This window comes from Xenopus laevis, chromosome 1S (genome assembly GCF_017654675.1).
Source record: "Xenopus laevis strain J_2021 chromosome 1S, Xenopus_laevis_v10.1, whole genome shotgun sequence".
Taxonomy (NCBI): Eukaryota; Metazoa; Chordata; class Amphibia; order Anura; family Pipidae; genus Xenopus; species Xenopus laevis.
The window spans coordinates 117,563,979-117,591,179 of record NC_054372.1 but is presented as its reverse complement, the minus strand read 5'-3'; the positions used below and the strand labels follow the sequence as shown (position 1 = coordinate 117,591,179).

The following is a 27,201-nucleotide window of genomic DNA, read 5'->3' as shown; positions in this document are numbered from 1 at the left end:
AAACATTACAGTAAATAAACCCAATAGGCTTATTTTGCCTTCAGTAAGGCTTAACTATATCTTGAATCATATATATATATATATATATATATATATATATATATATATATATATATATATGACGTGGTATGGTGGCTTATCAATTTTATGATCATAACTTTGTAACAAAATAACCCCTGTTTTGGGAACATATGCAATAGCATTTATTATACTTATATATATATATATATATATATATATATATATACCTTAAAGCCTTTAGAGTGCTCCCACAACCCCCCTGTTTTGATATTATATATATATATATATATATATATACATATATTGAATCAAGAGCAAGGTACTGTTTTACTATTACAGAGAAAACGAGAATCACTTTTAAAAATGTGAATTATTGGATTATAATAGAGTCTATGGGGTATATTTATCAAAGAGTGGAATCTGAGATCGCCACAGTCTGCTAGAGTGAAATTCTGCCACTCTCCATTCATTTCTATGGGATTTTTAAAAGAGTATTTATCATTGGGTGAAAGTGAAAGTTCGCCCCTTGATAAATAATTTTTGTAAAGCTTATGAAGCATGCTTAGTGAGGCTGAAATTAAGAATGGCCTTAACGAATTTATCAAAGTTTACAGGTTAGAGACTTAAATATACAAAATAAAGTATTAAAAAGTCATTATTTCTGGTGTAATGTATACCCAGAAATAATGATGTTTTATTTCTTTATAGCCCTTTAACCCTGGAATGTAATCTACAGCATAGTGCTAACTGTATAAATACTACAGATCCATACAGAGATTAAAGAAAATATGGCACAGAAAGGGTTAATAAAAAGCTGCCTTAAATATGTCTAGAGACACATGCTGCTAGACAGAAGCTCCAAAATCCATTACACATTTTCCAAAGCAGGTATAAATGCTGGCATACTTTTCACGTAAAGAGCACTTGTTGTGAGTGACATTGATGGATGTTTCAATGAAAATTATGATGAAAATTATATCTCAACTAGCAAAAATATTTTATGGTATGTAAAATGAGTAAAAATATTGTCAACATTTTCCTACTTATTTAAATAGTTTAACAAAACAACTGAAATTTTAGGAACTTCAAAGCATTCCCTCCACCTATTTTGCCCAAATCACTGAAGAACGGTTTAGTCAAAAATATCTTTAAAATATATCCTTTGGTGCCCAGAGATGTCACAGCTGACTTACTGTTATTGACGGCATAAAAACCTAAACACGAGAGTCACCTTATACATTTAATATGGATTGAATTTATACTGTTTAAAATTACAACTCAGCACATTTCTGTTTTGGCTGTTGGCTGTGTAAATTAGCAGACAGAAATGAATGCAACACAAGTCATCAAATTTTGTCATCCAACAAAATCTGACTACTTTGCTAATACAGGAGTAACAGTCAGTTATGCAAACGGTGTCAGATAAAAGCTGTTTATAACTTAATGTTTAAGCTGAAATGCCCTTAGTCTTTCTAAAACAAATTGCAATGAAACATTTATCACAATCTGCTACTAATTTAAACAACTACAAGCAGCTAGCACAGCAAGCTTTTTTAAACATAAAACTTAATATGTTCTCCTGGGTCAGGAAAGTGAAAACATTGTAGCATACACCCCTCTGCTAAATTAAGTTTGAGGTACGTGTTTGGATTTTTTTGGCAGGTATTCTTTTTCCAGGGCCATCACAGTCACATCTGGAGAGGATTTCACTGCTGCCTTCATGATTCTTGAGTGACTGTCAATCACACGCTTTTCATTGAGCTTCATCTCCTCTTCGTCATGTGTCTTATGTGTTTGAGAGACCCGTATGTCTCATGGGTTATGAAGTCCTGATGCATTTGATATTAACCAGATGTTGTTAAAGCAGCATAATTTTCACTTCTGACAGATGAAGATGATATTATAGAGGACTTTATTTGTTTAATCATACCAAGCATATCAGATGAAAGGGAAAAATGTATATTTTTTGATCTACCTACAGTTTGCAAGAAAAAAAACCTTAGCATTAACTGCAAAATATTTGAAGACTGGGCAGATATTATTAAAACCAGGCAGAGACCTTTTCTTTCAACCGGACAACAATTCACAACAATTTATTAGATCTTATTGGCTGGCCATTATCTATATGGAGGGTTGGAACACAGCCTAATTGAGTAAGACTTTTGAGTGAAACCTCAGTCACAAAAGTTAAAAGATATTTTTGCATATAAAGCACCTTTTGTACAGTGTATTTATACTTCTGTACCTTAACTAAGCTTAATATTTCATATCACTATACTTAAAGTCTAGCAAAGTTTTGTATCTCATTTTTAATTGACTGCTTTTGATAGTTTTCACTTCTAGACTTCTGGACTTCTGGTGACACTATGCTAGATCATTTATGTAAGCAAATAATAATGACTCGATGGGTGGCCCCCACTAGCAGAAATAATACAATAACTCCATGCAGACAGTGCCTAGTTATAAATATACTCAGTGCACCTGCAATGCAAAATTTGAATACTGCCACTCTGCATCAAAAGACTGGAACATTAGCAACATCAACAACAACAAGTAACAACAAGCTACTGTAAATTAAAAAAAAATAACAAACCCATGGGAATCAAACCTATACAAGATTTTAAAATTAATGCAAGCAACGGTTAATGGTGAATGTTATTTAAATGCACTTTCATTAAAATCAGCTTTAAAGTGTCAGTTCCTATCATAGCAAAATATAATAACCGTATTGCGAAATTACAATATTTAAAATATTTAACTTTTTCTAAATATCCTAGATAGAAACCTGGTTTTATTTTTTACAAAATGATCAATACATTTAAAATAGCCACATACAATCAATCGTGCAGTTCTAAAACTTACCGTACACTTGTTTGGTTTCTCCCCTGAGTGGACACGCATATGAATGAGAAGTTTATATCGGGCATTAAAGGGCTTATATCTTCTAGGGCATCCAGCCCAAAAACAGGCAAAGTCTTCACCTTTTCTCTGATCTATATGAACTTTCTCTAAGTGCCGTACAAGTTCCTCCTGTTGTTCATACATCGCATTACAATCAATCCATCTGCAACAGCGCTTACCATTAAAATCATCAATCTCACCCTCTTCTTCTAGCAAAGGCACCGGATCAGTTGGTGGGAGTGAGAGCCGGTGGGACTGATTTAAAAGGTCATGTTGATGTATGTGCTGATGGGCATGGTAAGGAGGAGGAGGGCCTTGATGGGAAGGGGCAGCTGGAAGAGGAGTGGACATGCCTCCTGAATAGTCCTCTACCCTTTCACTTTTTAATGCAGCCATTGACTGGCTGTCAGTTACACCAATGCCTTGCCTAACCACCATGTTGTTCATGGGATCAGACTGCAAATGATTTTGTTCCAGCTGTTGCATACGATGATATTCTGTAGTCACATTCTCAGGAAGTGAGCTGTTGTCAGTGGTAGCAAGAAGACTTCTCTGAGAATTTGATCCAGCACATGAGGGAGGAATACAACTACCTCTCACACCCAGGAAGTGTCCATACACTTCAGATTGGGGGGAAAAGTTTGCTGGAGAGGCTCTTGACCCATTGATGTAGGCAACTAAAGATGTTGGAGAAGTACGAATTATTGTATTGAAATCCATACCAATACCATCAGACAGTGGCGACAGAGAAAGTGCTCTTTTTTTCGATCGTGCTGAATGGGACCTGGTGGAAGAATGTCTGGGACTGGGATAAGGTGAACAGTTGTTCTCCAAGCCAAAAAGATAAGAGGGCAATAAGTTTGTGACACTATTATTGGACATAGATGTTCCTGGGGGAATGCTAACAATATCTCCAGGATCACTACTGTTTTGGGAACCATAATTTGATGGAAGGATCCTGTAACCATGAGACCATTCTTGTTTTACACTCATTGTTGAATGACTCTCTGTCAAGCTTAAAGTAGTGGAAGCAAGAGACTCACGAGACATAAGCGATCTAGAAAAGTAAAAGAGAATATATATTTAAAGGATTAATCTGTTTAGCATTAAAACATGTTTTGATTGCCAACTGAATTATACATTGTTTGGTTATATATAAATTGCTAGATTCTCATGAATTACAATACATATTACATTTAAAAAAAAAAAACGACACAGTCTTTTTTCCTTTTCTTTTCTTTTGTATGCTATGATTAGTATTTGTGCTCCACGACTTTCTTTGTATGATTTTTTTTACCAATGAGCCTAAGCACTAAGCATAATATAGATAGAACAGTCTCTCCAAGATTAGTACTGTATGCTGTCTGCGAAGAGCATAGTTTGCTATGGTAGGATGGAGTGTGCTTTTATATTCATCTTGCCCTTGTTGTCCTGAGTTCCTGAGTGTGTTCCCTGTCTTAGCCTCATCTGTGCTCTCCTGGTTTGACCACTGGATTGATTTACCTGCTTGCTTACTGCCTGCCCTGACCTTCAGCCAATTTATAGATCTGTGTCTAAGCTTGCTGCCTGCCCTGACATCTGATCTGTTATATGGACTTGCCCTTCAGTTTACAGTTTACCCATCTTTTATCATTATTTTCTCATTAAATCATTTATGGAACAAAATTATTGATTAGTCAAATCCCCTAACATGTGTACGATGATTTACGAAGCACAACTGCCTGCATACCTACCTACCTACCTACCTGCCAGTCACACACCTATGGTTGCAAAATTGTTAGTTTTACCAAATAAGCTCCACTGTGTCCATAACGATTCACAAAACAAAAGGGATAAGACAAAAAGAGATTTTTTTCACACAGCAGTCAGGTATATGCAGTGTAATTGCAGCAATTCCAATTGTTGATTAAGACAATTCCATGTGCTTGGTTTTCACAGTCAAGGTGCTACAACATGCTGACAGACATGCAAAAGAATTTCAAACTCTACCATGTATTCACCTACTCAGTATAGCCAAGCTCATGCTGCTAGTTAATGCAACTGTGAGCCTGGTGATTATATTAATCACATGCTAAGACATTCTATTTCTCTGTACCTTTATTAAAAGTCCATTACTGCACTGTGAAGAGCACCTAGAGTAAGGAAACCAGAATATAATTTTGAAATGCAACAATAATATATAATGACAGTATAAGGGCTCAGAACATGTGGGGGAACAGAATTGCTTCCACTGACTTATGTCTGGAAGCTTTTTAATTTCATGCAGACCAGGGGCAATGTGACATGTTATGTCCTCCTTATAATACATGATCTTCCAATTTTCTTAAAAAACATTACCTTATCAAGTATCATGTTTGATAGTTTGTTAACCAATGGAGACACTGATCGTCACTTCCAAGCAGGGCAGGGAAATTATTAACTGATAGTTGCTTAAACATTGTTACAACAGTATCCCAGTAACATGCTTAGAACTAACCGAGAAAAATCAAAATAATAAACACATGCAACAGCAAAGGATTCATTTATTCCTTCTACAATGTCTTGAGATTGAGCTCAAAACCAGGGTCCAATCTGAGTGATGTACTGTATTGTTTATTTCACTTACTAATTAATTAACAAATCTGAATAGTAAAGGGGAAAATCATGATTTTACTATTTTGTAAACAACAAACAGATATAAAGCTATAATATTAACTGTACTAGCATACAATAATAAATGTTGTATAATCATTAGCATTCTGTCAATATATATACACTTACCCACTGAACAAAAGCAACACTAAAAAAACCAATGCCATATCCACAAACTCATACCAGCATACTAGGGCCAATTAACCAATATAAGGCAACTTTATTGTGTGCAGAAATTAATAGATGTGTGCAGATATTTATGTTCATAATTCGACTTGCAGTGGATTGATCAATTTGCTGTGGGTTACTGCATTGAGGCAAATTAAGCCAGTGTTAAATAAGCCCCACATCACAAACAAAATACTGTACAAAATATGTACTAGTTACCTTTGATTACGGCACAGTTTTTGTACAGGTTTGGGACCTTTTATCCAGAATGCTTGGGACCTGGGGGTTTTCAGATAACAGATCTTTCTGTAGTTTGGATCTTCATACCTTAAGTCTACTAGAAAGTCATGTACATGAAACTAATAAACTGTTTTTTGCTTCCAATAAGGATTAATTATATCTTAGTTGTGATCAAGTACAAGGTACTGTTTTATTACAACAGAGAAAAAGGAAATAATTTTTAGAATTTTGGATTATTTGATTATAATGGAGTTTATGGGAGACAGCCTTTCTGTAATGCAGATGGATCCCATACCATATTAATTAATACCTTCATGTTACACAGAGACCTACTGCAAATTACCATAAAGAACATTGTGCCTTTAGTATAAGTATCACAAGCAGACACTCATCATATTATGTCTTGCAAATCAACACTTCAAAATTAAATATAAATTTTTTTTTATCCATTAAGGGGTATATTTAAAGGATTCTGTAATGGGGAAATAGGTTTTTTTTTCCAAAACACATCAGTTAATAGTGCTGCTCCAGCACAATTCTGCACTGAAATCCATTTTTCAAAAGAAAAAGCTGTTGGTTCTGGAATAACAATTTATAATACACAAAAGCCATGAATATCTTGTAAATGATATCCTTATAAACGGTGAGTAGTGATGTCATCAGTTATAAACGGTGAGTAGTGATGTAATTTCTGTCACATGACTCATTAAAATTTGTGTATTATAATTAATAAAGTACCCCCAGTTGTAAAAAAAATGAGGATATTAGAAGTTACCTCAGAGTTCCATGGCTTTCGGCCTCGTGTTTTTATATGGTCATGAAACTCCTCGGTAACTTATAATATCCTTATATTTTACAAGAGGGGGTACTTTATTCACTATATATTGTAGTGTGAATTATTTGTTATGTAAACAGTGTATTAAAATCACACCCTAAAAATCATGACAGAATACCTTTAAAGTGGCCACATATTGGTTAACCCTTCAAGATATCCAAGCAAACAGATCAATACTGTAAGGTAATCACATACAGACATGGTCAAATGCAATTGCTCTGTTATTTTGTGACAAAAAGCCTGAGCAATATGAACTGACAGGAAGTAAAGAGGACTTGCAGTTTCCTCATCTGACAATGCACCACATATCCCTCTGATAAGGTGCAACTGCAGATTTTTTGTCTGGTTAGACCGGCTGCAATCCGATAGGATCAAAGAATGCTCTTTTAAAAACTGAGCTGACCTAAATGGCTAGAAGGCATGACTCTGGCTAAACTGCCCAAACAGATCTGTGCATATGTGGCCAATTTATATACCATTAATACAGCTCTGTAAATACCACCTCTCTTGCCTCTACTTTTCTACGACTACACGTATTAAACTTACATGTTAATTTAATGTGTAATACTGACTTTTATGCTACCTAATGGTTAAATATTTTATTCCTGTTCTTGTTGCAATTCATTACTCACCTGGGATGGAGTTGTGGCAAAACAATAGGGGCCTGTGGACAGAAGGCCTGGTGGGGATCCGGACTATGTATATATGACTATATGTGAAGCTAATCATCTTCCTTAAGGTTTAAGGGATGGCAGATGCATTCAAAAATGTTGCCGTGGGGCCCGTAACTTTTCGTTACACCACTGCAGAGATGCGTGCAGTTTAATGAACCATTAACATCACAATATGAAATATATTTATTGAACTGTAAACTATCCATAGCTATCCAATACACACAAAATGTTTTCTTTTCTGTCATTAATTTTTCCACTGCTTGTTTATCTGTTTACTCTGAAAGCAGATATATTTGCTTTCAACGCACACAACCAACCATGCAGTCTCAAATGCCCATGTTTATTAACACTGAGAAAGTTTGCACAATGTTCATATTTCTACAAGCAGAAGACAAATGACAAATGTGTGAGTTATAAAGCAGTAGCAGAAAGCAGCATTCTGTATGTGTTTTACAGTTATGAATAGGGTGAGCTAGATAGAAAAACAGAGATTGTGAGTTTCAGTAAATTTGCACCTGGACTTACTTATTTTTAATTAGTTTGGTTGAAAGGGGTGCACAGAATTAAAAGTAGAATTTTATATGAAAATAGGTTCTCCTATTCTGATATGTATGATTTAGTATTTTACAAAGCTAATAAAAGACCACAATGTTTCCAATATAGAAAGAAGCCAAGAAATGCAACCTCTAAAGCTAAATATTCTGCCACTGTATTACCTAGTAAACCTAGTAACAAAAGTATTAAATATGAAATATTTTACCTGCTTGATTTCTAACATGTACATTTTCTGAATGTACTAAACAAGAAGTCAAAGGATAGGGCAGATTTATGAAAAGATGAGTTGATTCAAATCAACATGTCGCCAACACTAACAATAACAGTAGATGGACAGAAAATGTACAGAAAAAATATGTGAATTAATTGTGAAAGAAAACTCCCTTGCATGAAAAAGTAAAAGAGTTGAATCATTTTTGATTAATCAGTCCATATCAGTGGATCTTGGCAAAAAAAGGGGAAAAAACACAGCAACCGTCTGTTGCTTAATTTTTAATTTTGGAGTTATATGGTTTACTTTAATTTATTAGTATAATTAATGCCTAATGAAAAAAATTTGATAGAGGATATAGGCATAGGATGCTCTACCAGATCCAAAAAATAGACTGCCATACCTGTAAAAAGTAGAGAAGAGTAGAAAAAAGTGTAGGGCAATAAGTAGCACCTTAAGATTTTGTTATATTTTAATTATCGAAAAAAAGAAAAAAATGGAAGAAAGACCTTGTATCAGATGGAGGTATGGCTAAGTGCTGTAGATTTAATGTCCTCTGTAGGCTGGGACCAATCTGGTTGCATGCTGTTGCAGCCCGGTTGGCAGGAGGTGAAATAGGACCCAATCGTTGAACCATCATGGGGCTGCTGGTGACCATGAGATTGTTGCAATTGTCTTTCCCTGAAGTCTTGCTCTGTGGCCCAAAGCCAAGGCTTCCTGAAAACACAAATAAGTGATGTTAGACAGGGGAGATATAGATAAATTAATGATGGTTATTACACTAAGGTTGCTTTTATCATCAGTGTGAGTAGCAGTCATACAAATGCCTAAGAATCAGTTTATTATAAATTTTAACTGCAAATTTTGTATGCATTATTATGGCAGGCAAATTTGAGTTGGGTTAATCTTTAAAACATATAAAAGTGAAAAAAGACAGTATAGAATAAAGGAAAATGCCACATCCTGTGACATCACTTCCGGTTGCAGCAGTGAGTGGATGCACAGGTTGAACACACGGGAGATGGAGAATCCATCTCTTTGTATTGCAAATGTTCACCTCCATGATCAGCACAATGACACTGGAGAAAGTGATTGTTTAATATGCGCTTAGATGTGTGACTTATGTAAGTGCAGTAAGTTTTAAAATGTTTTAAAAATAAAGGCAAATTAAACAATTTTGCGCTATCCCTGATTTATTTAATGTCTTTACAGAAAAAGAAATACCCTGGAATTGAAAGTGATATGCTGTTTTGAAATCAATAATTGTGTAAATTGCTAATCCCACCAGAGAGTAGGGAAGTTTAATTGTTTGATGAAAACACCATCTTGCTTTAATTCATTCTACCTTTTGCAAAAAGCACTACAAGCACTTTGTTTTATTTGATTTTAATTTTATTCTGGAGATAGCACTTTGTAAAAATCCCTATAGCACTTTAGAACACACAAGAAAAATCTGTGCATATACAAAAACAGATTTGTGTTGTAACACACTGATGACTGCACTGAATGAATGTTATAAATATTGCACTAGGTTCTGTTTTTTTGTCTTTTCCATAGCATGTGGCGCTGATCTTTAATGTTATCTTGATATGGACACAATGACATGATATGGATATGATATGGACATGGATATGATATGGACTTGATATGGACACTTCCACTCATTTCCGATTAAAGGGGCAATCATCATATAGAGAAGTTTAACTGCAAATGGTAATCTGAATGATTATTATGTGACATTTATATAGTGCCAATACATGTATGCAGAGCTTTAGGACACTATCAGGATTAGCCTTTCAGTGTCTTTTGTGGAGTGCCAGGGGAACCCCACACAAACAAGGAGAGAACAGACAGACGTTTTGCAAATGCGAAAGCTGGAATGTAACTCAATAACCCAAGATAGAAGAGCAATCCACTGAGCTGAGCCGGAATGGAACTCAATAACCCAAGGTAGAAGTGCAATCCACTGATCTATTGACGACCTACCCCTACTCCCTCTAACGTAAACGAAAAATGCATTCAGTTTACTTATCTGTTTTGTTTACCGTAACAAATGAAATTTTTTTTTCAAATGAAACAATAGGCCGAATGTATTTTCAAAAAAACCTTTTACCTTTAACACAATCCATGACTTGAGCCAGAGCTAATTTGGTCAAAGCTCTGCAGTGTAATATAGCATTATATCCCTAATACTTTTTTTATTTATTGTTTATTGTTGGAAAACAACAGGCAGAGATTGTTCCAGTGCATGTAATTAACGCAGGGAGGGTCTATTGTTGCTTAGCAATGTGATGTCATGTTTGAACTGTAGCCCTGTATGATTTTCTTCTTCCTCTTCCTGGGTATACTCTCTAGGAGAGTATAAGTTCCTGTTGTAGACATGTTCTGTTGAAGTGTTTATGCTGAGTTCTATAAAGCAACCAAGTTACTGTTCACACAGAAGTTGGTGTGTCTGTCCTCACTTACAGAGAAGCTGCACATGCAGTTCAGATCAGCTCTCTGCTAACATTTATGAGTGCAGCACTCAAGTTTCATTCTGTATTGGGTAGTGGGGCACAACTAGGGTTGCCACCTGGCCGGTATTTTACCGGACTGGCGGGTAAAAATGATAGTCGATCCCAATGTTATTAATAGGGGAAAAAGATAAATATGTAGGAAGGCCGGTATTTTTTTCCAGAAAAGGTGGCAACTATAGGCACAACTCATATCTGTGTTGTAACTACAAGTACAGAGACACAAAGTGCTCCACATGCAATTTAAATTCTGAAAAGAGTTCAGTGGAAATATTATCTGCCCTATTACACAGAAAATGCTTCAGTGGAATTTATTCTCCTATTTTATAGAACTTGGCCGCTTTTCTCTTCCTATGGTAACCATGCTTTCACAAACAAACACTATTTCCAAAACACAACAGATCTTTGTAAAGCATAATAATCTTCTAAGGCTCGTTACACTTCTGTTCATTTTTTGCACACCAGAGGTACAACAGTTGAATGCAGAAGATAAAAGTTATTTCTTCTTCACTTTCATTTTACTTCTAAAACCTGAAATGTTGTGCTTTTTAGTTTAGCACAGTTACAGCTGCAACTATTACAACAGAAAAATCAACCCACCTTAGGGTTGCCACCTTTGCCCAAACAAAGGGACCGAGGCTGATATATTATGAGATTATTGTTCAGGTTTCACATGACCGAAAACCAAACAGAAAGTTAAGAGCCTTAGAAAAACTGTTTGGGTCAAAACTGAACAGGTTGCAACCTTAACCCACCTTCTTCTGAACTTTACAGTCTGTATTTTTGCAGATATGGAATAGTGGCATGTTCTTATCAAATATTGGAATCATGTCATCATGACTAAAACCAATGCTCTAGGTGTTTTAATTTCCTCCAGACAGAAAGTTAGGGCGTATGTGTCTGGTCCCTTTTTACATCAGTGATAGGGCTATACCCACACTCTGTTGCCCAAGCTGCTCCAAGCTGACCTACCCCATGGAAGAGTACATACCTAGACAGAATTCCAAAAAGCCACAGCATCATTCCATCCCCATTACAGTCTATAGTGCAATATGCATGCCCATCACATAATAATAATAATAATAATCATCACATAATTATAAAGGTACGTGGACAATTTTACACCTTAAAAGTATACCACATCTTACTACATCATCTGGTAGCTACAGTGTTTAGCAACTCTACACCCATTCAGTTGGACACAGCTATATATTACTCAAAATCAAGCAACCCCATGCTAATGGGTACTGTACAAATGCAGGCTAGCAAAGAGAAAAAGGACAAAATCTTCCAAAGCTTTTTCTCCATTCACAGTACAGTGAAATATGTATCTATATCTTTTTTTAATATTATTCCTGGCTACTCAAACTAGCATACAAATCTCATGGGGAAAATACTAAAATCAAGTAGACAGAAACACTATTGTTTATTTTAAGCTAACCACAACTGTTAAACTTTATATATTGCAAGTGAGTTTTTATTGACATCTAAAATGGCCAATGTGTATTATGTGTGATCTGTGGAACTACCACTGGGGATGGGTGAGGCTTGGAGAATGAAGCAATGCCCTATTTACTGGCATAACACAAATGAACATTATACTGTATGTATTGTTATGTTATATTACAAATATCAGTGCATTTTCGATATGGCGCTAAATCTGGATCAAATTAAATTGTTGCTTATAGCAACTATAATAAAATTAGTTTGGACTAGAAGCCGATAAAGGATTTACAGATAATCCATATTTAGGGGCAGATTTAACAAGGGGTGAATTTAGAGTTTATGGGAGTTTATAAAAACTCCCACAAACTCGATTTTTGAGTTAAAAACGACCAATCAAAATTTATTTTAAAAAATCAAATTTTTTCAATTTGGGTGAATGGGATCGACCCGCAAACTCAAATCAAATTCCATTTTGATTTTTAGGATGCCACCAAACAATTTAAAATTGATTCCAGGAAATCTCCCATAAGCTAAAACAGCAATTCGGCAGGTTTAAAGTGGCGAATAGCCGAATTTGAAGTCTTAAAGGGCCAGTACATGATAAATTTCGCAATTCAAATTCTAATTTTTTTAAAAAACTCGAATCAAATTTTAACTATTCCGTAGTCGAACTACACTAAAAACTTGAAAATTCAAATTTTTAAATTCGAATAAAATCTACCCCCTAAATTATTACCTTTGGTGACATACGAGTGAGGGAAGGAACTGCCCGCAGTGTCGGCAATACAGTTACATTGTAGCCCAAAACTTTAGGGAGCAAAAAAAAAGATTTCAGTTGCTGAAGCACCTGCAACTTTACACATATTAGTATGGATAAGATGGTGACATCATAACTGTATATATAATATTATATATAATAAACCTAGGTACCACTCTCAGTTGGGAACTGTTGCAAAAATGATAATTTATTAGAAATAAATGGTGGTACATTGAAGCAACTGTATAACACTAATAACTAACATCCCTAATGCTAATAACTAATAACTAGCTGTGAACCTACTTGCCATGTTTCTCTGGGATATAACTATGGAGATATTAGGAGACCCTACAATACATTAGATGGCTCAGTATCTAGGGCATAGGTTCAAAAACACATGTAGAAAAATGAAATCGTTTGTCTCAATTAATAATTAACAGTTGCAACTGAAAAAAATAATCCCTGTTTTATGTTATCCATTTCCTCATTCCACAGTCGATTTCTTTTCTTTGCTCAACCCTTTAATTGTTTCGGTTAATAGCTAAACCCCATCTTCTTTGACATGCAACAGTACACAACTACTATCTTTTACAGAGATTACGTTGTGATATTTGTGTATTTGTGATACAATAAGCTACACTCTAAATGTTGTGAAGTTTTGCAATTGGAAAGGTTGGTGCCTGTGTCATTCGATTATATTCACAAAATGAGGGCACCTGGGCACCCTAACAATATCAGTAGGCCAAATTGCTAACTTTATATCCTGTCACTATTGATACAAGAAACTTCAGCTCCTACTAAGCGTGTTCACTGAGTTTGACAAAAATTTGTAACAGAGCAGCTATTACCACAGATATATTAGTTACAACCAGTTTTCTGGTGCCGTTGACCAATGTATAAACTAATGTATGAGGTTATAGAAGGTCATTGAGCTTATTTATATAAGAGGAGCGATGGTTACATACAGATGGAGTCCTATTGCTTGAGTCAAAGTTATGCCAAAGCTTTAGGTGGCAAACACTATAGGGTAGATTTATTAAGGGTCGAATAGTAAATTTGAATTTTTGATTTTTTTTTTTTTGGCGTCAAAATTCTCACATTTAAATTTTAATCCCCCAATTCGAATGTAAATTTGAATGTGTGATTTATCACACCTCGACTACAGTGAACCTCCACATACTAAACTTTCTTAGTCAACAATTAGGGACACCCTCATCAGCCCAGGGCCATCACAGTGCTTGATGTGTAGGTTAAGTACATGGTCTGTGTCACAAAAACTGCAGTAAGCAAGAAGTCCTTCTGTATATCAATTGCTTTTCGATCTGAGCCACAAATGGCAACATATTCAAAGCCATACTGGTAAGAGGAAGTTTCGACATGCTGAGTTATGGACTGGCAGAAGAAATACAATAGTCTTTACTAAGCAATACTCTTGTTTCATACAAGCTTATACGACCTTGCTATATTTCATTTTCATTTCCTAGTTTTGTTATAAACTGTGGCTGCACACCAGAATACACTGGGACTAACAATACCCTGCAAGTAATTAAAGTGTAACACGGACAAAAGTGAAAATCTATACTTCCACAGACACGTTATACTGTAAGTGCAATGCGTGCAGACAAAGAATACGGTCACGGAATTATTACACTCACCCTGCATGGGTCTGGAACTGAAATTCAGACTTGGATAAACAATGGCCATTACCATTATTTTCCACTGGTAAATTATGCAAATTATTCAGGTCATATAAGAAATTATATTACACTCAACATTATAGAAAATTATCATACATGTATTCAATACACATTTAAATTGAAAAGCAATTGAAAATCATTTAAGATTTATTTCCTGGATATTCTTGCTCTTGCTCATGACATCAAATAAAAAATTCTAGCCTTATGCATATGCTATTTTAAACTTTACTTCCCCTTTAGTCTGATGAACTTTGTTTCTTTGAATATCTCAGGGAAGTACCATGTGGAACGTTATCTTTTAAGTGTATCAGTCATATTTGCGTATCACTATATCTGTTTCTAGCAGTAAAAAAGGCTGTGTCTTAGGGTGCAAAAAGCATTATAATGTCAGTACTAAAAATATTTGCTTTCCACCTTTCCCCATATTTCATAAAGGAGGCTGCATGCCACATGGAGAGGCATAATAAAGTAGATCACATACATCTGTATGTACAATTTTGGGCCAGTGAAGAATCTTACTATAGGAAGTCAAATAATTTACATCATGACAAGCAGTCAAATAATTTACATTATGACAAACATAGAGCCATGTGCTTGTTTTACTCTCATCTTATCAAGTCACAGAGAAACTAGTCATGGGAAAACTATACAAATGCCACAAAATATTTGAAAACTGCATTGTTCATGGAGTTTTACATTTATCACAAAGAGTAAGGCATTCCTTCCTTCAATTGTATCCTTTCATTGGTTCAAGGCATGCTAATTAACTGGAATTCTCTAGTGCTTTTTCGTTTCCAAGAAAAAGAAAAAAAAAACAGTATGCATAGTGCAGTGTTCAGTACAAAGCATAACGCAGAATAAGAACCAGGATTAAAACTAATATATATGATTCAAACCAGAAAATGTTTTTTTTCCAACTCCTAACCTTTGCCCTAATCCTGGCCAAAAATCTGATCTAAACAAATCAAGAATATTCTTTCTTTTATGTCTGAATTCAGCACTAGTACAAACAGGGTTTAATTTCCATTACAGTCATTAAAGCTATGCTTTAACAATTATGTTTTTGGTTTTAAAAAGTTAACTTGTAAATTAGAAATTGTGTTTAGTAATCTAGGTATAGTTTTTTTTACTCTAAACGTTTTTGCTTAAACTCTGCTAGTATTTAAATTATAAGAGTATATGTGTCCTGGGCAAGACTGCAGGATTTCACATGTTGTGCAGATTTCTATCTATCAGATTTCATCTGCTAAATTCATATCCAAATACAACTGCACCTCTTTTGTTAAAGGCTATGAGTTTTCATTTCACAACATTGATCAAGTTACCTCACTGCCAGGGCCGGATTTACATTGCAGGCGCCCCTAGGCCCACTGCCGTTCGTCGCCCCTGTCCCCTCCCCTTTATTCGTGCAAATTTTCATGGAGATTGTATCTACTGTGCATCACCTGTGTTTTTGAACCAATGTGGGTGTGGTTGGGCAGCATGCCGCCCCCCTAAAATCCTGCCACCCTAGGCCCGGGCCTAGGTGGCCTTTCCACAAATCAGGGCCTGCTCACTGCACAGCCCCTTCACACCAGCTGCTACCCCTTGCTCTTCAACAATAAGGGGCAGATTTACTAAGGGTCGAAATGAATTAAAAACTTAGAATTTCAAACTATTTTTTGGGTACTTCGACCATCGAATAGGCCTAGATTCGACTTTGATTCAAAGAGAAAATACTCTGACTATTCGACCATTCGATGATTGAAGTACTGTCTCTTTAAAAAACTTCGAATTCGACACTTCGCCACCTTAAACCTGCCGAATTGCTATGTTAGCCTATGGGGACCTCCTAGAACATATAGCCAACATTTGGTTAAGTTTTTAGAAGTCGAAGTATAATCATACGATTGTATGATTAAATTGTTCGATTCAAAGTACGATCGCAGTACAATCGTATGATCGTACTCCAATCGGAGTAAAAAATCCTTCGAATTCTACTTCGAATATCGAAGTATGCAATTCGATGGTTGAATTTAGAAGTTTTTTCCACTTCTAAGTTCGACCCTTGATAAATCTGCCCCTAAGTGTCTCCCTATCTTAAAATAAGTACAATGCAGTGCCAAAAGGATTCAGATACACACAAAAAAAGATTTACTGTGCCTTAAAGGCTGATTGAGATCATCCAGTAAATCTTGGACCATTGACAAGAACAAAGCAGCAATATATACACAGACAATATCATTAGATCCCCTTTCTTTTTTGGATTCTACTTATTATTTTGAGCTGTAAAACAATGGCTTAAGAATTCTGTATTATTAATTTAAATACTGCATTATGTATCTGTTTTCTCTTCTTGTATAATGCAATAAAGTAATATTTTGAATGACAGTGTGACACTTTAGGTCAGTGATTCCCAACCAGTGTCTTGTGAACAACATGTTGCTCACCAATCCCTTTGATGTTGCTCTCAGTGGTCTCAAAGCAGGTGCTTATTTTTAATTCCTGGCTTGGAGACAAGTTTTGGTTGCCTAAATACAGATGTACTGCCAAACAGAGCCTCCTGTAGTCTGCCAGTCCATATAGAGGCTACCAAGTAGCCAATCACAGCACGTATTTGGCACCCCAGGAACTTTTTCATGCTTATGTTGTGCCCCAACTCTTTTTATATGTGGCTCACAGTTAAAAAAGGTTGGGTTTTTCACAAAAAAGTCTGGACACGCCTCTTTTACAAACTGCATTAAAAATACATCTAGGAGGTTATTTATCAAAATCTGAAATGTTCTCACTGTTTTCTGAAAGCCACTCTGACCAAATCCGCATGGACCCCCCCCCCCAATTATCAATACATTTTCTCAAAGATTTATTGTGCGGGAAAAGACACTATAAAATCGTGACAAAATCGAATCGTGCAATTTTTCCGTATTTGTCACCGAAAACTGTGACTTTTTTCAGATTTCACACCTGAAACATGCGACTTTTTCGGATTTCACTAAATCTTCAGATTAGTGAACGAAACCCAGCACAGATATTTTCAAAATTTCAACGGGACATCTTCCATTGACTTCTACATGAACTAGGCAGTCTGAGTTGGAGTACTTTTTTTATTCTGACTTTTAACAGGGTTTAATAAATATCGTAAAAAAAATTTCTATGAAAGATTGTGTTTTTTCGCTTTAAAAGTCCGACCAGAAAAAAAATCAGGCTTTATTAAATAACCCACTTACAGTGCTTAGAGATGGAACTTTTTATCAGTATGGTGTTTTTCCATATCACAGCACTCTCTGGAGCTTATGCTTTTCTGCACCCTTCCATTCACTTTTTCAATTTGTTTTTCTCTGTCAGTTACAAGGTCAAATAACATTTTGCTTTATGTGAAAAACGAGTTATATTCACACTACAACTTTCTTGTTTTACATGACTTACACCACATATTTACATTCAGAATGAAAGCCTGACACTCATCGTTATAAGTTTCATACATCTGTGGGGTGAATTGAGAAGGTTGAGGAAATGTTTAGGTAAGATTGTTGTTTCATGCAAGCATTTGCCGTTTGTAGAAATCAGTTCAATAAGTGCTTCAAAGTCATTTATCTCGCTTATTTGTCTCGCTTTAGATATAGAGGAACAGTTGTGACTTTTGAAATGCCCATACAGACCCAACAACAACAAAAATGATATTCTGAAGAAGCCTGATGGTTTCCCATCATTTTGGAACGGTAAGCCCTAGCAACATATCTTTTTATAGCTAAATATGTAATTGAACTTTCATTTGCATAATTTTGTCACGTTCAGCACCATATATACAGAACCCAAGCTAAGCTCCCTGGTCTCGGCTCTCACTTCTGCCTTTAACCGCCACCTTTCACCTCGGGAGGAGCACTCGGCTAATCAGATGCCGCCAGGTCTTAATTGAGAGAGGAGCTAAGCTTAACGGTTCTGGATGAGCAAAGGAGCACAATCGTCTCACCAGGATACTAGAAGGAAGAACACCACCAGGAACAGGCAGGCTGCACCAGTACAAGCAGAGAATCGTCAGACAGGCCGGAATCGGATTGGAGAACGTAGAAAAGTCAGAGAACAGGCAATGGATCAGGATTGGAGAGATCAGCGTAGTCACAGACAGGCAGGGTCAGGACACAGTAGATCAGATAGGATACACAAAGAATTAACACCCAGGAACTTTCTAAATAGAACCTAACAACGGGCAGTAAGCAGAACACTGAATTTCCCTTTTATACAGTTTGAATTTCGCGCCCTTGCGCGTGACGTCATCACTCCGGCGCGTGCCATAGAGGAACCGGCACAGCAAGGAAAAGGAGCAGCGCAGCGGGCGTCCACGCCGAAGCAGCGGCGGTGGACAATGCTGCCCACTAGACCACCAGGGTAAGGTTCCTTTACAAATTTCTTTTAATGCACGATATTTTAAATTATAATAACTCTAGAGTGCTTAAATCTTAATATTATCCAGTATGCTAAAGTTGTTCACAGATATTTATCTTAAAACTGAAAAAAATATTTTTTCATATTAGCATATAAATTTAGTTGTTTAAAGGACAAGAAAAACCAGAGTCACTGGGGGTGCAGGCAATAACGCAGACAATATAGCTAATTTATTATTGCCCTGGACATTTGGGGAAATCTAGTTATGAATCCTTGAATTATCTTGGTTGAGTTTTAAAGGGGAAAAAATTTAAATTTATAGAGGAAAAAGAAAACTCTCTAAAAATAAAACTCAACTAGAAAATTTTTTAGTTTTAATAAATAACCTAAGTATATGCAGTGGTTGTTGGCAATAAACTGACTAGTCACCTAAATATTTATTTGACAAAAAAAGTTGGCCAATGTGAAGTCTATCGTTTTTCTGACATGCTTATATTTGAAAAGGGCAATATAAAATGAATGTACTGTATATAACATGTGTGAGGAATACTAGCTGGTGCAATAATAATGGGAAAATTAGTTTTTATGTCAACTAATTATCTGCCTGTCTTTTGTGGAGTGTGGAGCAATAACAAAATAAGCCATAAAGCATGTCATACAATGAATCGTTACCAATATATCCAACTTCTGCTTGACATTTACCAAATTTGAAGATATAACAATTTTTGGAAATTATATCAGATTATATTGGAAGCTGTGCTTAAGCCATCTCTCTGATGGAGCAAAGGGAATCAATCTAAAAATGTTTTTCTTTTTCAAATTATATACTGGCTGGTGTCTTTGCAAGGTAAGTTATACAGTAGAACAAAAACTGAAAAATACTTAAAACCGACAATCTTGAACCTAGAGATAATCAGCATGACATCAGCATGCAAGTTATTATTATTAACATGTATTTATATAGCGCCAACATATTGCGTAGCACTGTAAAGTAAATGTGATTATACAACTACATCACATGAATTACATATATAGAATATATGGAGTAACAAACATCACAATCAATACAGGTACAGAGAGGTGAGGAAGGCCCTATGCATAGGCATACAGTCTAAAGGGAAGGGAGTAATACACAAGGTGTGGGAGTGGGCAAGATCGAAGTAAGTGGGTGAGAAATGTGGTGTTGCGTTTGGTAGTTAAGCAGAGTGAGGGTAGGCTTCTCGAAAGAAGTGCGTTTTCAGAGATTTTTTGAAAGCAGAAAAGTTGGGAGAAAGTCGGACAGACCGTGGGAGAGCATTCCAGAGGAGGGGTGCAGCCCTTCCAAAGTCTTGAATGCGAGCATGTGAGGAGGTAATGAGAGAAGAGTTGAGTAGCAGGTCAGTAGAGGAGCGTAGTAAGCGAGTGGGTGAGTATATAGAGATGAGTTCAGAGATGTAGGGTGGAGCAGAGTTGTGAGGTGCTTTGAAAGTCAGTGTCATTAATTTGAATTTGATTCTGAAAGGTAACGGAAGCCAGTGCAGGGATTGACAGAATGGCGAGGCAGAGGAGGAGCGGTTGCTGAGGTGTATGAGCCTCGCAGCAGTGTTCATTATGGACTGGAGAGGTGACAGTCTCTGGAGGGGGAGGCCAATTAAAAGATAGTTACAGTAGTCTAGACGCGATATGATGAGAGAGTGAATAAGAATTTTGGCAGCGTCTTGGGTGATAAATGATCGTATTTTGGATATGTTCCTTAGGTGGAAGTGACATGATTTAATAAGTGACTGGATATGAGGAGTGAATGACAGGGCAGAATCTAGGATAACCCCAAGGCACCGGGCCTGGGGAGAGGGGGTGATAGTGGAATTGTTAACTATGATGCATACTTCGGGGATGCTACTGGTGTTAATTGGAGGAAAGAGAACCATTTCAGTTTTAGAGAGGTTTAATTTAAGGTAGCGTTGCGACATCCAGGTAGAGATAGCGGACAGGCAGGAGGAGACGCGAGTTAGGAGTTCTGGGTTGAGATCAGGAGATGAGAGATAGATCTGAGTATCGTCAGCATAGAGGTGGTAGTGGAAACCATATGAATTTATTAATTTGCCAAGGGAGGAAGTATAGAGGGAGAATAGTAATGGTCCCAGGACAGAGCCTTGAGGAACTCCAACAGAAAGAGGTAGGGGAGAAGATGATACTCCATTGTAGGAGACACTGAAGGAACGATTGGTGATGTAAGAAGAGAACCAGGACAGGGCTGTGTCACGAAGGCCAAGCGACTGGAGGGACTGGAGGAGGAGAGGGTGATCTACAGTGTCAAATGCGGCTGAGAGGTCAAGCAGTATTAGTAGTGAGAAATGATTGTTGGCTTTAGCGGTTAGAAGGTCATTAGTTAGTCGAGTCAGGGCAGTTTCCGTGGAGTGTTGTGGCTTAAAACCAGATTATAGGGGGTCCAGCAGGTTATTGTCAGAGAGGAATGAGGTAAGTCGGTTGTAGACTAGGCGCTCAAGTAGTTTAGAGATGAAAGGTAGCAGAGAGATAGGTCGGAGGTTGTCAAGATTGGAGGGATCAAGAGAGGGCTTTTTCAGAATGGGGGTGACAAGAGCATGTTTTAGGGTAGAAGGAAACAGTCCAGTTGAGAGCGAAAGATTAAATAGGTGAGTTAAGGCTTTGATTAGACAAGGATTGGTATTGCGGAGAAGTTTTGAGGGAATTGGATCAAGCGGGCAGGTGGTAAGGTGAGAAGAGGCCAGAAGCTTTGAGACTTCCTCATCAGTTGCCACTTTCTGACTGCTGGCAATTGTACTTCATTAACAACTGAAAGAACGATTGAAACCCTCACATCACAGTTTGGCGATTGAGTTTTGAGTGTTGAGAAAATATTACTAATCTCAGTTTAGAATAGGATATGGTTTTACTGCTTAAATTTACCCCGCTATGTCTCTCATAGTTTTGGGACCCTAATTATGAACTAGTTGCATGACAGCATTACTACTGTACATGTCATTATTTTACTATACCTTTCTATCATTAACAATTTGCATGATTGTATCCAGATGTGCCCTTGTAAAATGTTTACATTTTAAAATAAACCAAAAATGAGTAGTTGCCTACTAACAATGTAAATAAATATTCTTCATTACACTTGCTTTTTATTAACACATTTGAAGCTCTTGCCACACTAATAACACATTTATCTATCCTTTTTCTTCCTTTTGGATATGGTCCACAATGTGTAGAAATAGTACAAGGGCCCCGACCAGGAACAATTTATAATAATTGTATTTTTTTTTAAAATCACTTTTCATATAGCATTGTTAACCCAGCTCTGTTTATACCATATATCAGAGATCTCCAACTTTTTTTTTACCTGTGGGCAACATTCAGGTGTAAAAGGAGTTGAGGAGCAACACAAGCATGAAAAAAGTCCTGGGGGTGCCAAATAAGGGCTGTGATTGGTAATGCTTACGTAGAATGGCAGCCTACAGGAGGCTATGTTTGGCAGTACACCTGGTTATTATGCAAACACAGCTTGCCTTTAAGCCTGGAATTCAAACATAAGCACCTGGGAGCAACATCCAAGGGGTTGTGGTGCAACATGTTGCTCGCGAGCTTCTGCTTAGGAATCACTACCATATATTTTTATGTGAAAATATCAGGAATTCTGAATGTTAAAAAAAATCTGTACAGATACAAATAAGATCAAAGGATATATCAGGCCTCATTTACAATGTCCCACACAGTGTACAAAGTCTGTTGAACTCTTGTGCCCCTTAGTGCTTTTGCACTCGTGCCTGGGGTCAAAAATGACCCCTATAGTCTTAACCAATTATTTAAATAGAGACAAATTACTACTGATCAATATGGGATTAATTTGTTATAAATTATAATTGTCATGGATATTGATTGATCATTACTTAAATAGTTGTCACAATATTAATGAACAATCACAATACCAGTTGAAATTTTTGAGGGGTCTGAGGTATCGATTCCCAGGAGGGCTTGGAAAATGTTGAATCAAAACTTTAACTAGTGAATTTAATTTTACTATTGATTTAATCAATCAATAGGATAATTTGATTAATTTCATAACATTTTCTACAACACAAAAATCACAAATTCTACAAGATAGGCCATTCAATCATAATAAAGCTATCTGTATGTGAAAGCTATGATTGTTAAAAACAAAACTGTTGTGGGAAAGGCTACAATAATAAATCAAAGTAAAATGTGTACCAAGATGCTTGTGAATTAAAAAAACTACCCAACGTTGTCTATGATAATTCAAAGTTTATGCTGGAATGAAGTCAATTGTAATAAATGCTTACTGAATCTTATGAATCTAATTGGGCAGCTTAAACGGAAGCAGATAGTTTCCATGAAAAAGCAGGACAGAGACTTACAAAGCACATTATGCTCAAAACATTCACATTCAAATTGTTACACCTTTGAATAACAAACAAATGAAAATGAGATAAAAATAAGTAAAAGAATTGCACTGAAAGCATGCCACTGACCATGCAATTAGGTACAAAAGTTGAAGTCCAAAACGAATGGAATAAATTGGTACCTGTTTTCTTCTTATAAAAAATATATCAGAAAAATAGGCCAGTTAAAAGAGGGTTAAAGTAGTCTAGACATGATATGACAAGAGAGTGAATAATAATTTTGGCAGCATCGGGTTGATAAATGATTGCATTTTGGATATGTTCCTTAGGCGGAAGTGACATGATTTAATAAGTGACTAGATATGAGGAGTAAATGACAGGGCAGAATATAGGATAACCCCCAAGGCACCGGGCCTGGGGAGATTGGGTGATAGTGGAATTGTTAGCTCTGATGGATACTTCCGGGATGTTACTGGTGTTAGTTGGAGGAAAAAGAACCATTTCTGTTTTAAAGAGGTTTAATTTAAGGTAGAGTTGCGACATCCAAGTAGAGATAGCGGACAGGCAGGAGGAGACCTGAGTTAGGAGTTTTGGGTTGAGATCAGCATAGAGGTGATAGTGGAAACCATACAAGCTGATTAATTTGCTGAGAGAGGAAGTATAGAGGGAGAATAACAAGGGTCCCAGGACAGAGCCTTGAGGAACCCCAACAGAAAGAGGTAGAGGAGACAATGCTACTCCATTGTAGGAAACACTGAAGGAACGATTGGTGAGGTAAGAAGAGAACCAGGACAGGGCTGTGTCACGAAGGCCAAAGGAATGGAGGGACTGGAGAAGGAGAGGGTGATCTACAGTGTCAAATGGACCTAAGAGATCAAGCAGTATTAGTAGTGAGAAATTGTTGTTGGCTGTTAAATGGTCATTAGTTTGCCGGTTTCAGTGGAGTGTTGTGGTTTAAAACCAAATTGTAGGGGGTCCAGCAGGTTATTGTCAGAGAGGAATGAGGTTAGTCAGTTGTAGACTAGGCGCTCAAGTAGTTTAGAGATGAAAAGTAGCAGAGAGATAGGTCGGAGGTTGTCAAGATTGGAGGGATCAAGAGAGGTTTATTTCAGAATGGGGGTGACAAGAGAATGTTTTAGTTGAGAAGGAAATAGTCCAATTGAGAGCGAGAGATTAAATAGATGAGCTAAGGCTTTGATTAGACAAGGATTGGTATTGCGGAGAAGTTTTAAAGGAATAGGATCAAGAGGACAGGTGGTAAGGTGAGAAGAGGCCAAAAGTTTTGAGACTTCCTCATCAGAAAAACCAGCGTCAAAATGCTGAAAACCTTTGAAAAACATGAATGGCAAGAAACATCTTCCAGTTGTAAAATGGACATCTGCCATTGATTTCTACATGACATTTAGCTAGTGTTCTATGGATTTGTTTCCGTTTTGTTACAAAAAGTTGTTTTTTTCCCCAGAATTTTTTTGGATTATTTGGGACAAAAGGCCAGACCAGAAAAATTCGACATTCAAAGGGGACCTGTCACCCAGACATAAAAAGCTATATAATAAAAGTCCATTTCAAATTCTTTTTTTTATTAAAGCATTAATAATTGTTGTAAACTCATTTAAAAATCTCAGATGTCAATCAAATATTGTCTGCCCCTCCTCTATGCCTTTCCATTCAGTACTTCCTAGATGTCACTGCGCTCCCCAACATTCCCTCACTCTCTTCACCATTTAATTGTGAAGCCAGTGCATGGGGATGGACATCAGGTCCCCCATTCTGGTGCTCAAACAAGATTCTGAGATGATGCAACGCTTGCCTTAATAACAATGTCCACAAAATGGCTCCTGCCTGCTTGCTATAATTATGAATTCCCAGAACGAAGGAAACAAGATTCATATAATTTATATAGTGTAATTAAAGTTCATTTTGCTTGACTAATGTAATAAAATAGGATTTGGAATAATTTTTTTTGGTGACAGGTCCCCTTTAAAAAATGTGCAAATAATTTAAAAACAAAACCTAGGTAGTTCTGGCTTTTTTAACAAAAAGACAGCGTCAGAAGGCAAAATATAGGCTTTGATAACAGATCTTTCAATAATTTGGATCTTCATACCATAAGGGTAATAGAAAATTATTTAAACAATAATTAAACCCAATAGACTGGTTTTACTTCCAATAAGGATTAATTATATCTTATTTTGGATCAAGTACAATGTACTGTTTTATTACTACAGCGAAAAAGGAAGTCTATAATAAAAATGTGGATTATTTGATTATAATGGAGTCTATGGAAGACAGCCTTTCCATAATTCAGAGCTTTTTGGATGAGTTTCTGGATAATGGATCCCACACCTGTACAAACATACAAGACCAAATTAATGCCTCATCTTTTCTAATACATGTGTGAAATGTAACTGCAATCAACCAATATCTAGGCTAAGTAGAAAGGATTGTTTCCAGCGCGCTACCTATGCTTTATGGAGAATGATTCTATCCTTTTGGAGGTGTACCGCACACCTTCCATATATTCTCTTGTAGTAGAAAGGAGAGCACTCAAACAAGCAGATTACTGCTAAAGTATGATTTATTTTAGACTGACAACATGATTCGGGCCCAAACTGGTGCCCTTTCTCAAGTGTAACAGTGAACAGAACATTGTGAATATTTAAAGCAACCCAATTTACCACCCCACAACACTCACAGGTTCAGTTACAGTGAAAATCAGAGAAACCACTTCCCCTCAAAAATAAAAAAGCAAAGCAAAGTGGTTCTAAAAATAGTTGTGACAATATTTGATAAACAGTGTTAAGATGTAACAAAAATGCTCCATATACCTTAAATATAGAACCTTTAGATTTTTTAAAACAACTCTATCCTTTACTGAACATTAGAATTACTTTCCTTAGTTTTGAATGCTTTGAAATGGTAACTTCAGGCATGAAATCCTGCTTGATATGCATTTTTCTTTTGGGCTCTTTACCTCCCACGTGGCCGCTTTGATCAGGCTAAGCAGTTTATATGCTTTTAGACACATTAATATCTCACCAATAATGCACTTGCAGCTGTTTACATTTGAATCATTTTAAAATTGTTAAAATTGTGAGTGTTCCACGAGTGAATAACTATGTGAAGTCCTTTCCCTGGGAGCAACCTAACGACTTCTAAAGTGTGGAAACATCTGGCACTGTGATAGCTAAAATTAAAGTCTCGCTTCAAAGGCTACAAAAACCGACATTATTTTCAGAAATCACCCAGATGCAAAAATTCAACATTTGATTGACGTAGAATGTACTCCAGTACCATGACCAAGGCAAACTGCAACCAAGATTATAAAGTTGCTGTGGTAGTTGACCTAAGCATAATTCTAATGCTAGTAGTATATCAATGTATTTTCCCCCTTAATTCTTGTGTGGGTTAAATAAGCAATTTGCAATCTTGTGGTGTTGATAAGATTTTAAGAAACAAAAAAAAAAAATGCCGGGCAATTTGTATTATTTTAATGTGTAATGTTTACTGTTTTATTGCAGTGGACAGAATGCAGAAATTGTCTGGACATCTTGGACTTACATGCTAGCACAAGCACTATACAATCTCACTCTAACTTGCTGTGTGTGTAAGTTTATTTGGGGGGAATTTATAGTTTTTAAGCCTTGGAACAACATGGAAAAAGGCGCTAAACCACTTTGCCACTGCTGCTAATGTTCAACTGGGTATCAACACTTTACAAATTATATTTTCCCCTAACTTCTTTTTAAAATAATCTTATATTAAGGGAGGATGCAGCTCCCTAGTGAGCAGATTTCTCATTTAAAATTTTTTTAAATTCTTACTT

At 36.4% G+C, this 27,201-nt stretch overlaps 1 protein-coding gene across 1 annotated transcript in view; it reads right to left on the bottom strand.

Annotated features, from left to right (window-relative positions):
* glis3.S (GLIS family zinc finger 3 S homeolog) overlaps window positions 1–27,201 on the bottom strand; it is a 179,894-nt gene that overhangs the window by 115,263 nt on the left and 37,430 nt on the right. The window contains exons 3-4 of the mRNA XM_018241627.2: window positions 8,746–8,953; window positions 2,884–3,979 (exon numbers count right to left, since the gene is read on the bottom strand). Coding sequence (XP_018097116.1) covers window positions 2,884–3,979; window positions 8,746–8,953 — 1,304 coding nt within the window. The remainder of the gene's footprint in view (window positions 1–2,883; window positions 3,980–8,745; window positions 8,954–27,201) is intronic.